General features: G+C 44.8%; 1 protein-coding gene across 1 annotated transcript in view; it reads right to left on the bottom strand.

Annotated features, from left to right (window-relative positions):
* The window catches only part of RLBP1 (retinaldehyde binding protein 1), a 271,954-nt gene that overhangs the window by 94,330 nt on the left and 162,293 nt on the right, over window positions 1–15,331 (bottom strand). The window contains exon 4 of the mRNA XM_069222704.1: window positions 12,282–12,486. Within this exon, the coding sequence (XP_069078805.1) occupies window positions 12,282–12,486 (205 nt within the window). The remainder of the gene's footprint in view (window positions 1–12,281; window positions 12,487–15,331) is intronic.

Here is a 15,331-nt window from a genome sequence, read left to right as displayed (position 1 = left end):
CAAGTGGTCAAGTGGGAAAGCTGTGATTTGACCCCAGGTTTCTTAGTCTCTCATTGTGCAAATTAGCCACTGGATATATATTCTTTACCATCCTGTTTTAAAGCAGAGGATAGTGCTTTTGTTCATTTCTATGGGCACTAAATAGTACACTATTTTGCATACAAGATGTTTTTCTGAAAATAAAAGTGTGGGAGCAGTTGAGCACCATACAGGTTTTGTAAGTTTTATAGGGCACACAATTTTAAGTTTCATTGGGGCAATCTTACTCCTAAACTACTGCACGCACCCCTCAAGGGATCAGCCTTGCTTGGCAAACACAGAAACATTTCATATTATATACATGTTCTTTTAAATATGGCTATAAAAAGTTATACATTTTTGTCAAGCCGTTAATGGAAATCTGCTGAAAACCTCACCATTTTACAGAATGTTTCAACCTTTCCTTAGGGGAGACCCGAACTCATTGAACCCTTCTTGCTGCAGTCATGCTTGCTTGCTATTTGCCACTTCCCCCTCCCCCCACCATGTTCAAAGTTCAGCAGCCACCACTGTGTATACTGAGAAGAGACCTCTCTTGGGAGTTCGAGCTGGACTGTCCCTGTTGACGCAGGTCTATGGCTGATTTCCAGATGGCTGGGTCCTGTCTGAGGGGGATGGCGGGCAAAAAAAGATGGCCTGTCATGGATCCCAAAGTATTTACGAGTGGCTGAGATTACTGTACCCATTTAACCCTTCACTTTTATGTTTTCAAAGTGGCTGGAGGATGAGCCTGGGGAAAATATATTGGCCTCCTCAGAAGGAGCTAGTTTGCAGTACCCTGTACTGTACTGTACTGTACATGTCTTCTGTGCTGGTATTCCTATAGCTGCACACTTGTTTCCTTAACCCAGGCTTAAAGTTTCAGATAAGGCCCATATAGTTAGGTATGTAAAAGTAGCATGCCATCAAGAGTCCAGCTGACTCCTCTTATCCGTTAGGCTGGGGACTTAAAGTGACAGCAAGAGGGAGAACCATATCTGAAATGTAAACAGTGCTTAAACTACCAGTAGAAACTGAATGCTTTTCATGATGCATGTTCATTACTGTTTTCCCACTGCAAAAGACTTATCTCTCTGTTTCATCAGTTCCCTGATTGGTGGCATGGGCTTGGGTTCTTTTGAGATAATGTGGGGTGTTTAATGACCGAAGTTAAGTGGTACTCCAGCTTAAGGTTTCTGTGTGTTTATATTTCATATAAGACATCAATGATGAACACATGTTGTGTGACTTTAAAAAGGGTATCGTCAAGAGTATATCTTCTCATTAAACACTTTAAATGGTAACATTGATATTTAAAGATTTGAAACACAAGTGTAGGTTTGAATACTTCAAATGCTATAAAAGAAAGCCATACACAAATAACTAGGGACTACGGCCCAAAGTACTAAGCAAAATCACAGGGTTTGCAAATGTGAAATGGCTTGGTGGTAGCTACTACACACATTTTACAAAGGATTACCAAATTGCAAAAAGGGGTTTAGAAATGGACCCTAAATTGAGCTGTTTAGGACATCCCTTACAAACGGTGACTGGTTTTGCAATGTATCAATGGTTTGCAACCACAACTACAGTTGCAAACTATTGAAAAGTTACCAACTCCAAAAAGGAGGTGGTAACCCATTCACAAAGGAGAAGGCATCCCATTGATACTCATTGTTGTTGTGAATGTTGAAAATAATTCTGGCTGAGGGAGGTACTTTCATGCGGATGTTGCAATAGGCATTGGATGCTGGGGGATGTTATCACAGGGACGTCGATTGTGTGTGTGCACATTCTTAGGTTCAACTACATGCATCATCATGAGCTTGCTTAATTCCATTGGCCCTAAAATAGCCTTTAGCAGCCTGTGGGTTTGTTTATAATCCATATTCTTTATTGAATGATAGATTAAATAAAGTAATTTTAATCTTATAAAATCAGCAGATGCACATTAAAATACAAGTGGATTTAAATGTAAGAACATTTAGATTCCGAATTCCATGTAGTGCAGGCAAATGCTAATATGGGGAGTAAAGCAATGTTGATGAATGCACGAGCATACAACAGACATGCCCAAGCATTTTAGACTATAATTGCGTATGACAGTATTAATTTAGTAGGTGGTGGGTTGACCCCTGGCATATCTTGGTGGAACTCTAGTTAAAATCTAGATACTGGCCACAGTAGACATGATCTGCTTCCATAACTGCCGTCTTTTTATTGAACCTGCACTTATTTCTCAGTTCTTAACATAGTGATGTCACTTCCTGGATGTCATCAGTTATGTGACATCGGTTTCTGTTACATCATCAAGTCAAGGTTAATATGATGTCACTTCTTGCAATGTCATTGGTGGTGAAAGGGCATGTGTTGTCCCTTCCACTACCCCAGGCACTTTAGTGAATCAACATGCATGACATTGTGGGGAGTATGCAGCAATCCCCTTTGTTTGCTCTCCAGGGCCCATATTTATACTTCTTTTGCGCCGAATTTGCATCATTTTCTTTTACGCAAATTCGGCGCAAACATAACTCCATCTTTATTTTTTGATGTTAGACACATCTAATGTCAAAATATAAGAGTTTGCACATTTTTTTGGATGCACGCACCTAGCTTGCGTCAATGAGATGCACGGTTGGCGTTCCCATCTAAAAAATGGTGCTATCCCCATAGTCCCATATTTATCCCCTCATGCTAAAATGATGCACGGGTGGATGGAGGGGCTAAATAATGGTGCTAAGCTTGTTTTGCACCATTATTTAGCACCTGGGTCAGACAAGGCATTAGGTGACCTGCAGACCCATTTCCATGGTTAAACACCATGGAATGGGTCCACAGGTACCCTTCCCAAGCCCCAGGAAAACTCTCGCCACAACCAGAGGTACCTCAGAGGATGGGGAGCCCATCCCAGGTAAGTCCAGGTATTTTTTTTTTATTATTATTATTTTTTTGCCATCGAGGACCCTAACCTGGGGTCCCCTGCATGGCACAGGGTGCAATGGCCATGCCCAGGAGATGCTTGTCCCCTGTGCTGGCCACTGGGGTGGTGGGCATGACTCCTGTCTTTCCTAAGACCGGAGTCATGTTTTAGGTAGTTGTGCATCAGGAAATGGCGTAGGCTAGTTAGAGGCATTTTTTTACCTCTAACTAGACTAGTGTAATTTTCTGATGCACAACCCCCTCCTTCCCTACCGCCACCCCCATACGGCTAGCAACTTCTTCTAAGACGCTAGCCCAAGTTTAGCACCGGCTTGAGCCTTTCAATAAATACAGCGCCTGGCTGGCATTGTTAAATGACGCAAACCAACGCTAAACTTTTAGCCGCAAAGCTTTGTTAGCGCAGTATTGCGGGAAAAAGTATAAATATTAGCCCGATGCTGTACATTACAGGCAGCTTCCATTTTGTGAATGTATACCGCCCCCTTTGAGGTATCCTTATCTAATCAATGGTTGTTACATATTAATGCAGCTCAAAGGGGCTGAGCACACCTCTACATTGTAAATTGCAAGGAGTCATAATTTGTACGATGTGAGTCACAAATCCACTTTCAATTCATTGTGGGCCTTTTGCACAATGCAAGTTTGTTTTGGGGTTGCAAAGCTAACAGTTTTGTGCACCACAGGCTTTGTGACCACAAAAAGCAATATTACATCAGGCCTCAAGTGGATATACCCAACTGTCAAGGTCCTCAAAGCAAGTGGAACTACAGAGATGCAAAGATTAGTTATATCATTCAACCACAATTGTAATTTTAGATTTTGTAAAAACCTTTTTGCTACAATCAAGGCATCTAAAAAAGAAACTACAATTATGCTGATGCAAATAATGCAGTGAAATGTTTTGGTTTAGACAATGCAATATGCTGGAAATCAAATTGTTTCAAGTGAAGACATAATTCTACATATTTATTACAGGTTTATAGCATGTAATATAGAGACATTATTGGTCAAATCAATAAGTGTCATCAGCATAAATCCTCTAATCAAACATATGAACACCTCTGAAAGATTTTCCAAAAGTTATCTGTTGAGTCGCAAGTTAAGCTACTAAATTTGTATAAGACCACCACGAAGTATGGATTCCATGTCAAAGTAACAGAATTGCAAACAGAATTCATTTGTGGAGGCCTTACAGTTATGAGGACAGAGACCGCAGAACAAAGTATCTCTCAAACGTTTGATAAATCTGGAAGCACCACCTTAGGTTTCCACGCGGACTCTGAGTTTCATCGGGCGAGCAACATGGTTGCCGTGTGATTGCGAGGCTTCCTGCCCCGCCCACTTGGGATCCCGAAGCCGCTGCAGTTGGTGCCGCGCTTGTGGCCGGGCAGGATCGGGAGCGGAGAAGAATCGCCGGCAAACCTCCGGCGTCCCAAAGGATTCTGTCGCGGAGGAGAGAGTTGCGGCAGAGACAGAGGCGGCGGTTTTCAAATAACGGCATTCGCAGGTAACAGCGCGAATTAATGAGCCGTTACGGAGCAGGGCGGCTCAAGCCTGATCGCGGGCTGAAATTTCACTAACCCATGGCCGGGCTCAACAATGAAGACACAACACGAGGGGATTGTTTTGTAGCAATAAGGTGAAGGCGCAAAATGCAAGGTATACAGCTTGTGTTTACTGGAGCTTCGCGCCGTGTCTGACTGCTGTTGTAGCTGCAGTATACATCAAGATAGCTACAAGTAGCGCTGACTGTATCCCCTCCGGACACCAGCGTTTCAGTGACAATTGTCTGTTATTCATTAAGCAGTCGCGCTTTCTCTCGCCGCAATAGCCACCATTAAGGACTCTGCGCATACCTGTACCCGTTTTTGCTGCCATTTATGTCATAACATGACAACGATTAAGGACGTGGAAGGAAAATAGAGGAGAAATGATCTGGCAAAAGTGTTGAGAGACTCTATTTTTAGGGGAGGGATGAGGAAGAACCCTAGGAAGTGTCAATGCTTCCGACTACGCACAGTAATATATTATGGTATATGTCTACCCCCGCACGGCCATTAAGGAGCGTGATTAAACAAACAATAACAGAGGTGTTGGCGGCAGCGGTGGGCATAACAAGACTTATTCGATCACTATCTCAGACTATAACAATAAATATGGCACCCAAAGTCAATAGGTATCTGGGGAATAAAAGCGAGGGCGCTAAGATCGTACGCTCTGGCAGGGGAAAAGGAGAGTCTGCAGGAGTAAATAAACGTTTAGGGGGTGATTCTGATTCTGGCGGGCGGCGGAGGCCGCCCGCCAGAATTCCGCCCCCATTATACCGCTCCGCGGTCAGAAGACCGCGGAGGGTATTATGAGTTTTTCCCTGGGCTGGCGGGCGGTCTCCAAAAGAACGCCCGCCAGCCCAGGGAAAAACTCCCTTCCCACGAGGATGCCGGCTCGTAATCGAGCCGGCGGAGTGGGAAGGTGCGACGGGTGCAGTGGCACCCGTCGCGTATTTCAGTGTCTGCAAGGCAGACACTGAAATACTTTGCGGGGCCCTCTTATGGGGGCCCCTGCCGTGCCCATGCCATCGGCATGGGCACGGCAGGGGCCCCCAGGGGCCCCGCGACCCCCTCTACCGCCATCCTGTTCATGGCGGCTTTCCCGCCATGAACAGGATGGCGGTAGGGGGGGTCAGAATCCTCATGGCGGCGGAGCGCCCTCCGCCGCCATGAAGGATTCCCCCGAGCAGCGGTAAGTCGGCGGGAGCCCGCCGACTTGCCGCTTCTGACCGCGGCTGAACCGCCGCGGTCAGAATGCTCGTGGGAGCACCGCCAGCCTGTTGGCGGTGCTCCCGTGGTCGGTGGCCCTGGCGGCCACCGGCCGCCAGGGTCAGAATGACCCCCTTAATGTCTACAACCGGTAAAGTGGGGGGGAAAATACTTCTACCTCAGGATTGATGAAAGACTCCAAGATGAGTGCTAAGATAAGCAACAGCCCTATCTCCCTGTTGGAAAACAAATTGAAAGATAAAAATCAATCAACTATAATGGCTTTTCTGGCCAGTGGAGTACAAGATGCCCCTGCTGCAAATGCAACCCCCCCCCGAAAAATAACTGGCCAGGAATAGGATCAACCCCTCCTGACTCAAGCGTGGGAAATCAAGATCAATGTGACAAATCTATAATAAGCCTATCAGGCAATCAAGACAACAGCCGGGCAGCAATCGGAAAAGTGCTCAGTCCCCCCGGAAATGAACAGCTACAAGCCCAACAAATGGTGCAAGGCGAACAGCTGGATCTTCAGAACGAGGGGAGAATTGGAAGTCCATCAGGATACACAGTGGAGGAGAACAATTATACTAACCCCTTAGGCAGCCCTAAAAAACGGGATAACATCTTGGGGGGGAAAAATCCCCAATTAACTGACTGGGGCAGAGAAAGCAGTGACAAGTTTTACTCTCTGACAGAGGAGTCTGATCTTGGCAGCGCCGACTGCAGTTTTAGTGAAACTGATGAGAGTGAGACCTCTGAAACGGGCAACAAATCTCCAAGTGGGGAACATACAGTGCGTAAGGCTCGTCAACGGAAATCTGTTAAATCACGTTCTGGTTTACAAGAGGGCTCAGAAACTACGGCACCTATGAGTGGTAGGACTTTAAGGTGGGACTACTCGGGGATAAGCCTGGCAGATACTTTTACCGGTGGCAACAAAACCCCCACCAAAGATAAAACTGATCCAGAAGCCGCAGCCGGGAGTATTGGTAATTCTGGTGATGCTCACGCGATGGGCACCGAGGCGGGGATCCTACAGTCAATTTACAGTTCAATCAAAGAGCTACAAACGGAGACTAGGATTGAAAGCCGTCGGGCTAGGGTCGCCACAAAGCGGCTGCAAGGATCTGTACGTAAGGTAGTGAAATCATGCATGGAAATTGAAGCCAAGTTATGCTCTATGGAAGATCGGATAGTGGCAGTCGAGGATGACATTGATACTCTCAAAGAGCAGAACACTGCCCGAGAAGGACAACTGACGGATGTGATGTGGAAGATAGAAGATTTGGAAAACAGACAAAGAAGGAACAATCTACGATTTCTGGGTATACCAGAAGGACTAGAAGGGGACAATATACAGGCATATATGGTTGTTCTTTTGCGTGGGGCCTTTCCAGAACTGGGAAATCGGGATTGGGACAATGAGGTGCAGAGGGCTCACAGGTTCCCGATAAACCGTCGGGAGGGGGGACATCGGGCAGACTCTAAATACCCAAGAGCGATTCTGGTTTATTTCGAGAGCTATTTGGTACGTCAAGAGGTAGCCGATAAGACTCCTCCCAATACCCCACGCTCCTGCAATGGGGTTACCTTCTTTACCCGCCCCGACTTCTGTCACGCTACAGTGGAGCGGAGATGGCGGCTTCGGCAGCTCATCAAACCGTTCTTTGAGAAAGGAGGGGAGGCTTATCTGTTGGCCCCTGCTAGGCTAAAAACAATAATGAGTGGAAAAGTAAGATTCTTTACATCAGAAATTAAGGCAAAAGAATACTTGATGGGGGTAAATGTATAGCGTATAGAAGAACTAGTGAAGACATAGGCACTCGGGGCACCGGTGGGTGGGGTAGGTCGATGCATGCACAACACCAACATTCAGGCCATTCGGGGTCTCATTGCTCAACAGAATGGGGGGCCAGTATCAGGAGGGGAGGGAGGGGATCAGGGAGGGGGTAAGGGGCGACTGGCCTGGGGGGAGGGAAGGGGGGGTGGGAAGGGGAAGGGGAAAGTAGGAGGGGTTGGGGAGGAGCGATAGGGGTAAATCAGGGGGAGAAAATGGAAAGGAAACGATCAATGGAGGTGAGAGATAGGGGGCAAAGAAGTGGAAAAGGAAGGAAAGGGAACTCAAGAGATGGTGTAGTCAGAAATGGTAACTTGAGGGATTTCAAAGGGAAAGGTTTTGAATTTACAAAAAGGAAGGGGTATGGCTAGACTCAGAATTGTTTCAATCAATATATGTGGACTGAACGATCCTCATAAAAGAAGGAGAGTGGCCGAAGAACTTAAAACTTTTAAGGCAGATATTTTCTGCCTGCAAGAAACACACGTGGAATATAAAAACTCTGGGATCCTCGGCTCACTTGGTTTGAAGGCAATTGCCTGGTCTAAACAAGAAGCTAGAACTAAAGGAGTGGCGATTTTAGACCAGACTGGTAAATTAAAATTTACTCGGCAAAAGGCCGATACCGGTGGAAGATGGGTAATAATAGAATGTAGCTATGGCCATAATAGCTTTACATTATGTTCCATATATGGGGTAGTTACGGATGACCCGATTGTAATTGACACCCTCGCTATCGAGCTCACAGGATGGGCCCCTCCCTATATCATTTGTGGTGATTTTAACTTTAATGGCTCGTGGGAGGGACTACAGGATTTATTAGCACCCACAACTGAGAAGTATAAAGGGCGTAAACCTCGGGTGTACAAGGCAATGGGTGCTATTCAGCAACAATTAGGGCTGGTGGATGCTTGGGTTAAGCTGCGCAAACCTGATCCCGGATATACTTATTACTCGGCTCCACATGTGAAATTAGCACGGCTTGATTATTTTCTAATCTCCCCTGTATTCTTAAAACAAGCCAGGATTGAGTTATACTCACGGATGGTGTCAGATCATAACCCTTTAGTACTTGATGTGGAACTGGATGGGTTAGAACCAAAAGTCAGCAGATGGACATTTGAAAGGGGACTTTTAAAAAATCCAGAATATTGTGAGCATATGAGTAAGTGGATAACTGAATTTTTGGGGTTCAATCAGGGGTCAGCCCCAGTAGAGATTGTCTGGGACACTCTGAAAGCTGGTATTCGTGGAGAAACATTAAGCTTTAGTATTAAAAGACAGAAGGAGGCTCAAGGGAAAATAATAGAGTCTCAAGCAAAGCTGCGGTCTGCAGAAAGACAGTTGGCTATAGCTATAGAAACCGGAGTAGATATAAAGAAAGCACAGGAAGAGGTTGCCATAATAAAAGCAACAGCAAATGAGGTTATAGCCCAAAAAATAGCAGAGAAATATTTAACGCAGCGCGCGCAAGGGTTTGAGTTTGGAGAAAAAGTCGGACGGCTGCTAGCGATTCGGGCAACCCAGAAAACAGCGGAAGGGGTAATTAGGGAGATCACAGATCGGCAAGGATGGGTAACATCAGAAGTGGGCGGGATCAGAAAGGTGTTCCACGGATATTATCAGGAACTTTATGATGAAACATCAGTATATTCGGATGAAGATGCTTTAGAATTCTGGTACCCCATTAAGTTGGGAAAGCTAGATAAGGAAGACAAGGCACGCCTTGGAGAACAGATCGATGTCTCAGTAATAGAAACGGCAATAAACAATCTGCCCACAGCGAAGGCTACTGGTCCTGATCTGATCCCTCTAGAATTTTATAAAGTTTTCAAACTACCTCTGCTTCCGGTTATGTTGGAGTTGTATACTCAGGTACAAAATGGAGGGAAAATCCCCCCATCTTGGGATCTAGCTAATATAGTTATATTTCATAAGAAGGGAAAACCCCCGTTAGATCCAGCCTCATATCGCCCGATCACATTAATAAATAGTGATGCCAAGATATATTCAAAGATCTTGGCAGTCCGATTGGCATTGGTGATTAAAAAACTGGTTTCTCCACGGCAACATGGGTTTATCCCAGGAAGAGATACAACCAATCATATCCAGAGAGTTCTAGCACTCTTTGATTCTACGGAAGTAGCAAAAGAGCCTATGGCGGCTGTTTTTTTGGATGCAGAGAAGGCATTCGATCGGGTGAATTGGAAGTATTTATGGCACGTTATGGAATATTATGGGCTAGGGAAGAAATTTATTACAGCAGTAAGGGCTCTATATAGATCCCCGACTGCGCAAATACAACTAATGGGAGGACAATCTGAGACTATACTAATTAGGAGAGGCACCAGGCAGGGGTGCCCTTGCTCTCCTCTTCTGTTTGCTTTGTATATAGATCCTCTGCTGAGACAATTGGAAGAAAATAGTAAGATTCCACCAATCCATAGGCAGGGATGGGATACCAAAGTCTTAGCATATGCAGATGATATAGCCATACTAACACCCTCTCCTGATTCAGCACTGAGAGAGATTGAAGTGGTGACGAAAAAATTCGGAAGGTTTTCCGGGTATCTGTTAAATGGAGCTAAGACACAGCTGTTGGCTAATCAATACACAAATATCAAAGATCCACGGAGGGTGGACCATGCAGTATATTTAGGTATTAATATTACACCAAATGTAGATGAAGTCGTAAACCTAAATTTAGATCCTATACTCGCCAAATTTAGAGATGATACATGCAGATGGAATAATCTACATTTAACCATTGTAGGGCGATGTAATATGATAAAGATGATCTTCCTCCCAAAGTTGTTGTATCTATTTCGTGCTATACCATTGAACTTTGCTAACGTAAAATTTAAAGAGATTGATAGAATAATTATGAGATTTATATGGGCGTATGGCAAGTGTAGGAGATCGAGTAAATTTTTGTCTCTTCCCCGTGAAAGGGGTGGGTGGTCCCTGCCGAATGTAAAACTATATCAAATGGCAGCAGCCTTTCAGCATATGCGTCCGCTACTGGGATCTGACACAGAAGGCGTTATAAAGGCAAATAGCCCCAATATATATGAGCTGCAGATAGGAGCTGCAGCCAATGGGTGTTTGGTAACATTCCATGAGCCTGGATATTATAAGAAAACTAGGTATAAAGTCCTAGGAGCGGCTCACAAGTGCTGGCGATTATGGTATAAAAAGAAAGGATTCGGTAGATACAACTATTATACCATGATCGAGAAGAATCCATTACTTCCTGAAATATTTCATGATAGATATATGGCTAAGTGGTGTACATCAGGTATTACCAGGCTAGGAAACTTTTTCGACAACTCGGGGGTCAAGACGTTTCGAGATCTACAGGAGCAATATGGTCTACAGAAAAGGGACTTCTTCAAATATCTACAGATAAGGAACTTTTTAGCGAAAAAAACAGGGGGGGTCCAGGGATTTAAAAGTAATCAACTGTTGAACGATATTCTGGCTAAGCCCAGCATAACTATTAGGTCAATTTACCCTATTTTAATGGTAGAAGAAGCAGATGATTTAGAAAAGAACAAGGAGAGGTGGAGTAAGAAGCTGGCGGATGGTAGTAATAATTTTTTGAGATCACTGGAATTGGGATATACTATTCTATTATCATCTTCCCTACAAGCACAGCATTACAAGACTTTGTTTGATCTGTATCATACACCAGCCCATCTTGCCAAATGGGGATGTGTGTCAGGAACAAACTGTCCAAGATGTGGGATGCATGGTGCAGATATTATACATATGATGGCTTCATGTGGGGAGTTAAAAGCCTCAAGGGAAGGTATTCAATCTGTGTTGAAGGAGGTAGTGGGCTATGATCTTGTCCTCACGCCTGAGATAATGGTCTTTGGGACTGATGGCGAAATCGCTGGACCTCACAGAGCGTTTATCTTTGTAGCTATGGCGGTGTTTCGAATCTGTTTATCAACAGCATGGCTGGATCTACGACCCCCGTCCTGGCAACAATGGCTGGCTAGGCTGCTGTCTGTATATCACTTGGAGATGTCACTGTATGAACGGAAGGGGAGACAAGCCAGGAGGAAAGGGAAGATAATATGGGGTCTGTTTCAGGCTTGGATACAGGCCCACAATGATCGGGCCACTCCCTTTTGAATAAATCAATGGGTACCACTTCTAGATAGAGCTTGAGGGGTGGCTAGGTTTTGTGTTTTGTAGTACGTATGATATAACTTGGTAATATTTTTTTTTTTCTCCTTTTTTTTTTTTTTTTTTTTTAAGCCTTCAGTGTATAATGACATAAGAATATATGTGTTATGTGTTTCCTTCCAATAAAAAAAAAAAAAAAAGATAAATCTGGAAGCTGATAATACCCAATTCCTCAAATTTGTGAAGGGCCCAGAGGAAATTACTCTACCCTCAGCTGCGGATTGGTAGACATAGCAAGGAATACAGGAGACTAAATCATATCCTCGATATTTAATATTCTGGAAAATAAAATCCTGTTTAAGAGATGAACTGGTACAATGTCCCATAAATGTCCCTGTAAATATGTTGCACAACCTAATAAACTGTATTTAACTTTGTAAAAAAAAAGCTTTCCGAACCATTGTTAGCTTGGCTGGATAACCCCCAATAACCTTAATGTGATGAGACAGAAGACATTGACACAAGCCTTCGACATATCTGAGCAAAATGCATTCATTCTTCCAATACTACTGAGAAATCAGAACTCCTACCTTTAATGAGTTCATAGGCTCTATTGACATCAAATTTACGGGCACGAATGAACCTAAGGAAGAAACTGTCCTCTTTGTCCTGAACCTTCTTGGCCACTGCTTTGCAGATGTCTTCCCCACTGCTGGCTTTCTCTTGAATCAGCGCTCTGAGCTCTTTTAGAGCAGACTCACGGGACTCCTGTGTCTCATTCAACTCATCTTTTGCCTAAAGTAAAGAAAAAAGGTACAGCGAGCTGTGTAAATAAAATTAAGGAGCACAAAATGCTGTGTCAATGCATCAATTAACCATAAATTCTTTTAGTTCCTCCTAAGTAAAATTGTATGGATAAATGTTGTATTCTTTGGTGAGAGTTTGGTGAGGCACAGGCTTTAGGCAAATGTCTAAGATTTTTTTTTTTTAAATCTGTTAATTAAACATTGTACATAAACATTCTTACAATACACTATTCAGGATTTTACAGTCTGTCTGCATGTATTTATAATCTAGTAAGGTGCAGTTGCGTTGTTTTGTACAGGAATACAACTTGAAACTGTGTAACTGGTAGCTAGGGACATATCTGGGTACCAACATGCACGTTTTAATTTAGAGAGTGAAGATGGGCCATGCCTGTCAGAGGGGATGGGGTGAAGGGGGGGGGGGGCACATCGGTTATGTGTGTAAATAAGCTGTGGAGCTGTTGAAGGAGTTGGGGGGGTGATGGGACGACCCGCGTCCAAGGCGCAGTGAACGAGACAAGATACTGATTCCGAAGGGACACTAACTGAAGATAGGCATCCTTAAGCATCACAATTGTTGCACTGATAAAAAATATAAGGGTGCCAGAACTAACTAATTGGCCGTGGAGGGGGTGTATGATGTAGAACGGGGAGGCAATTTCAGAGAGTTGGATACCTCACCCATTTCTATGCTCACCACGAAAATGTCCCAGATTTCGGCCCGCCCTGTATCAGGCCTTTGTGTTGCAGCTGGTGTAATGTCTGCGCCTCAGCTAGCGAACGGCTATGCAGGTTGCGGAGCCAGGCGGTGTGTGAGGGAGCGTGTGGGGCTTTCCAGTGCATAATGCTAAATCTATAAATCTGTGTAGGTGTTTGCTATACTTAGTTCGGTGACGCAAGCCGAGCAAACAGGATTCAGGTGTGGGTGTGAGAGTATGGCCCGCTATGTCTGCTGTGGTATCAGTGATTTGTTGCCAGGCCGTGTTGATTGAGTGGCAGCTCCAGACCATATGATAAAAGTCAGCCGCTGAGGTGGCACATCTAGGGCACGCTGGATTTGTGTTCGAGTACATCCTTTGAATGCGGGCCGGTGATAAATATGAGTGGTAAATATAATTAAATTGGGTGTATCGGAGTCTAGTATTGCAGGACACAGTCTTGATCAGTGTGAGGGCTGCGATCCAGGCTTTTTGTGATAATGGTGTCGGGAGAACGGCGTCCCACTGTGCTTTTGCGTGCATCAGTTCCGGGCAGGCCTCTATTAGGAACCCTTTGTGTAGTTTAGTTAGGATGCTTTTTGCATCTCCTACAGTGAGGATTGCAGTGAGCATATAGGATTCACATGGTTCTGCATTACCGTGGTCCCATAGATTGGTAAGTAGGCTTTTAATAGCACTGTATGTCCGGAAGGCTCCTGAGTGCATGACCCCTTCGGACACACGTTCTGCGAAGGTGCGCATTGTGGAGTTTGAGTAATAATCCCCCGCGTTTAATGTACTTATGGCACACATGTCATGGCGTAGTGAGAGTGCATGGATTTCCGGTAGTTGGGACAGTGGCAATAAGGGGGATTAAGGAGGTGTGGGGGTCCTGCCTTGGACGTATCTGCGCCAGCAAAATCTCGCTATTTCCAGCAGACTGGACTTTTTTAACGGCGGGCGGTGGGTGCCAGTCAGCAGTGAAGTTAAGATTGTTTGTGGCGCAGTGTATGCGCACAGCCCTATACTTTCTGTGGGTGGAGGTACCCTAAGCCATGTGGTGAGCCAGAGCAGCTGAGCCGCAGCGTAATATAATTCGAAGTTTGGCATGCCCAATCTTCCTGCTTCCTATGGGTATTGTGTTATTGATAGAGCTACTCTGTGCCTGTCCTTGCCCCAGAGCAGGTCCGTCAGTAGAGAGTGCAGCTTGTGGAAGAACGCACGTGGCAGGGATAATGGGAGGGCAGTGAAATAGTATAGGAACCGAGGTAGGATGAGCATTTTGACTATGGCTACTCGGCCCATGGGGACAGAGGTAGTGAGCACCAAAACGACAGCGAGCTTCAGTGGATCTCAGTGCTCTGTCGATATTGCCCTCTTTTAGGCCAGCAATGGAGTGATAAATTTGTGTGCCTAAGTATTTGAAAGTTGTAAGCGACCATGGTAGTTGATATTGGGGCAATGTCAAGTGAGATTTGCTCGTCACTGGAGTGAGTGGGGAGATGCTCGATTTTGACCAGTTTATTCGCAAACCGGAGGCTAGTGCGAATGAGTCCAGCAGTGACATTACTCCTGCCATGGAAGTGGAATGGTTACGCAGGTATATTAGGGCATTGTCAGCATATAAGGAAATAATGTGATATGTATTAAACTCTAAGATGCACTATGTGCGGGTGTTGCCTCGTAGTTTGATTGCTAATGGTTCCATGGCTATTGCAAATAGTAGGGGGGATAGTGGACAGCCTTGTCGAGTGCCTCTACCTATGGGGAATGCTTCAGATATAACTTGACCCGTCTTGACACGAGCTGTCGGTTTAGAATACAATGTTTTGATCCAGACGATGAAGCCATGCCCAAAACCAATTTCTTTTAGCGTGCAAATGAGGAAGTCCCAGCTTAGTGTATCAAACGCTTTTTCTATGTCTAGGGAGAGGGCCGCTGCTTCTGTCTCCGTAACGTGATGCATTATGTGGATTAGTCTTCTGATGTTTAAAAAGGTGCTCCTGCCCGGAATAAATCTCGACCGATCGGAGTGTATTAAGTTTGGTAGGTAGGGAAGTATTGTATTTGCCAGGATTTTCCCTAATAGTTTACAATCTGAGTTTAACAGGGACAGCGGTCTGTATGATTTCACGT

The sequence above is a fragment of the Pleurodeles waltl genome, chromosome 3_1 (genome assembly GCF_031143425.1).
Source record: "Pleurodeles waltl isolate 20211129_DDA chromosome 3_1, aPleWal1.hap1.20221129, whole genome shotgun sequence".
Classification (NCBI taxonomy): Eukaryota; Metazoa; Chordata; class Amphibia; order Caudata; family Salamandridae; genus Pleurodeles; species Pleurodeles waltl.
This window is presented reverse-complemented; position numbering and strand designations above follow the sequence as displayed.